Consider the following 3485-nt stretch of genomic DNA (forward strand, 5'->3'; position numbering starts at 1 on the left):
TTAAAAATTGTATTCATTTCTATTGTTAAAAATTACTCTCTGTACATAAACATGTGGTACATGTGACACATGATGTGTCATTGTCTAATTATTCTGTTCGTCAAGTCAGCTTTTAACAGTACAAATGCATGAAATTTTTTTTAAAAAAATGATCGATTTATTTTTTGGATTTAATGTATAAGGACTAATTTACCCATTTTTTTAAGTTGTGCAATCTAACTTCTAGTGTAGAAACTAATGTACTTTAAAAAAAAAAGTCAATGGATAAACTGGGAAATTACGCAATTGAAGGTGAAAAATAAGTACTAGCATATGTTTATAGAGCTGGAATATTTATCAACAAGAAACCTGATATTCCCACCCAATTTAAGTCATGTTTAGTTTACTTTCGAGGTCAGAAATTGTTTTCCATTACAAAAATAATGTAAAGCTAACATTAAAATCATGGTTTGACAAATCAAATTAAAAAAAAGGTCAAAAAATGGTGCTTTGACTTTTAGAAATTGACTTTTAAATTAAACAGATCTATTATTCTCTCATAGCTAAACTTCATCTCTTTTTTTTCAATGCCAAAGACTTCTATAAATTTTCAAAACCAATTTTTTTTTCTTTATTAATTTTTGAATTTACAATTAACTATATCAATAATTTCAAGCAATATCATTCATTATAAGCACTAAACTGAATCCACTGAGCTCATCATGATCCCAAAGCCCCATTGGCTTTTTCTACACTTTTTCTAAACCAACCTTTATCTAACAACAATTCTAAATTAAACCTCATACCCACTGATGCAAAATGGTAGCAATAAATGAAAAAAGCAACCACATAAGCTGAGAAAAAGAAAAGAAAAAAGCCAATGGATGAAGTGGAAATTAGGCAATCTAACAAAATGTCTCTAAAAGTGGCAACAATCAACAAGAAACCTAATATTCCACCCTGTTTAACCCCAATGATCTTCTTGCAATGGAAGAATATGGCAACCAAACAACAACACAAGAATTCCAAACAATAATAAGCATCCAAGCCAAAAAATTTGGAACTTTCCCTTTTTATATTTACCAGTCTCCAGTATTAGATAATAGATAAAGATATCTAACTACCAAGGCTAAATCTAAACTATATAGCAACTCTTTCAAATATTAATAGAATTAAAAGAGCCCATAAGCCAAGCTAATGAAAAGCATAGTAAACAATGAACAAAAACATGGAAGGAATTCATGATATAACAGCATTTTTTGTTTCTCCTTTCTTCTTTTTCTTTTGAATATTGTTAAAAGTAAAACTATGTTTTATAAAAAGACGAGGATTGATTAACTGAAACATTAAGAAAAGAAAGAAAGACCATTGACCCAATTGACCCCAATTCCTCATCATTTTCAAAACTTACACAATAATTATTTTTTTAATGGAAAGAAAACTAAGAGGAAAGTGGTGGAGGGGGTAATAATTGGTGTAAATTTTGAGCAACCTGATTTTGTCCTCTGATTATGAAAGGATGCTGCAATAATTGAGCTGCCGTCAATCGCCTCGTCGGATCCTTCTGCAAACAACATGATATAAAATGCCTAAATTCATAAGAAGCAGTGGGCGGTGCCTCCGGTGGTTGAGACAAACAAATTGCACACATAAGACTGGCCCAATCACCTTGTCTTCCCACCGCAAAAGGAAACCTCCCTAAATAAAATTCCAATATGCTAACCCCTAAACTCCAAATGTCACCAGCGTAACCATCGTATTGTCCTTGGTTTAAATCAGTGTTGATCCGTTCAGGGCTCATGTAAGCTATTGTCCCAACGGATGAATTACATGGATGCATGGTTTGATCCAAGATCCGACTCACACCAAAATCAGCTATTTTAACCTTCTTCTTCGAATTGATCAACAGATTCGAGGGTTTTATATCGCGATGAACGATGTGTCTCCGGTGAAGGTAGTTTAAACCATTGAGGATTTGTCGAGCTAGATCCGATAAGTTAGATTCGTGTGATATATGAGTCCCTTCTAAAGATCCAACATCCATGAATTCCAATAGGACCTGAATTTCGCCATTTTGATCGTACATTTCATGGCATTTGACAACGTTAGGATGATTAACATCACGGAGGATTTCGATCTCTCTACGGATCTGACGACGGACGGTCTCTTCATGGTTCCCGTAGATGACCTTAAGTGCATAAAGGCGAGACGAAGGACGGTGGATGACTTTATACACGGTGCCTCCCGCGCCGCTTCCTATTCGGTTGACCCGATCGATTTCCGATAAGTTGACTTGTTTAGAGTTAGCGTTACCGTTGGAGCAGGTTGACTGAGCAGCGCTGGAAGCCGGAGGAAGTGGAAGAGGGACGGGGAGGGATACGGTTCGTTGAGGAAGCGGTACGGTTAGTTCCGCCAGCCTACGTGGGCGGTTTCTATTGGCGGAGGAAGAGCCGCCAACTGCCGGCGGTTGAGAATGTTGATTGGGTCTCATTTCTCCCGAAGAAGGAGAATTGACGGAATTGAGGAATAGCATTAAGATTTTTTTTTTAAAGATTTAATGTTTTGATAAATAAATTTTTTTGTTATTTATTATGGTTATTATAAGAAAAAATTAATGAAAATTTCAAATTAGAAAAAAAGTAATTATAAACAAGAAAAACAAACTCATAAAATATTAAAAAAATAATAAATAATTAACACTGTTGGCAAAAACAATAAATAGATGATACTAATTTTTTAAAGGTAAATAGAGTTTAATTTTAAAATTAAAAATATATTTTTAATTATTTTATATCAAAATTAAGATCGGATTATAATTATTGTTTTAATTATTTTATTATAGATTCTAATCATATCTGTTCTTTTTGGCATAATGTCTAAAACTACTCATCACCTCCTCCCAACCCATAAATAGGAGAATAATGCATTTCAACGTATTCAAAGTTCAAACCTACGTCCTACTGCATTTGTAACAATACCCATACCAATCAAGTTATGACTCAATTACTTAGTTAAGTTTATTTTTTACTACATTATAAAGTTTATCTTAATTAGACTTGGAAATTTAAAAATAGCTAAGACTATACTATTGAGTTAAATGAAAGGAATATTTTTAGAAGTTGACTGTTTTTAAGGTAAATTATTAAAATAGTCATTTTTGTTTACTTTAGGTTATATTTTAGTCACTTATGTTTAAAATGTTGCGTTTTAATCACTGAGCCATTAATTGCCATCAACACTGTAATGGTAAGCTGACATGCTACGTTAAATAATTATTTCAAACAAAAATTTTAGGTTAAATTCTAAAATTGGTCCTTATATTTTTTTTCATTTTGAGCAATTTTTTTCTTTTATGCTCTTTTAACTTTTCTTTTTTCTTTTTCATTCTCTTCTACTTCTCCCCTACTTTCCTCCCTTCTTAATTTCTTTTAACGTAGTTTTTCTATGTTTTCCATTTGTTAAAACTAGTCCACAAACTCGCCTCACTCAAAAAAAATGAAATTGTT

The 3485-nt window shown here is 32.4% G+C and overlaps 1 protein-coding gene across 1 annotated transcript; it reads right to left on the reverse strand.

Annotated features, from left to right (window-relative positions):
* Positions 1-1217: 1217 nt before the first annotated feature.
* LOC105773715 (mitogen-activated protein kinase kinase 4) lies at positions 1218-2539 on the reverse strand. Its single transcript, XM_012595798.2, has one exon. The coding sequence runs from the start codon at positions 2510-2512 to the stop codon at positions 1421-1423; it is 1092 nt and encodes a 363-aa protein (XP_012451252.1). The 5' UTR covers positions 2513-2539; the 3' UTR covers positions 1218-1420.
* Between the last annotated feature and the right edge of the window lie 946 nt (positions 2540-3485).

This window comes from Gossypium raimondii, chromosome 6 (genome assembly GCF_025698545.1).
Source record: "Gossypium raimondii isolate GPD5lz chromosome 6, ASM2569854v1, whole genome shotgun sequence".
Classification (NCBI taxonomy): Eukaryota; Viridiplantae; Streptophyta; class Magnoliopsida; order Malvales; family Malvaceae; genus Gossypium; species Gossypium raimondii.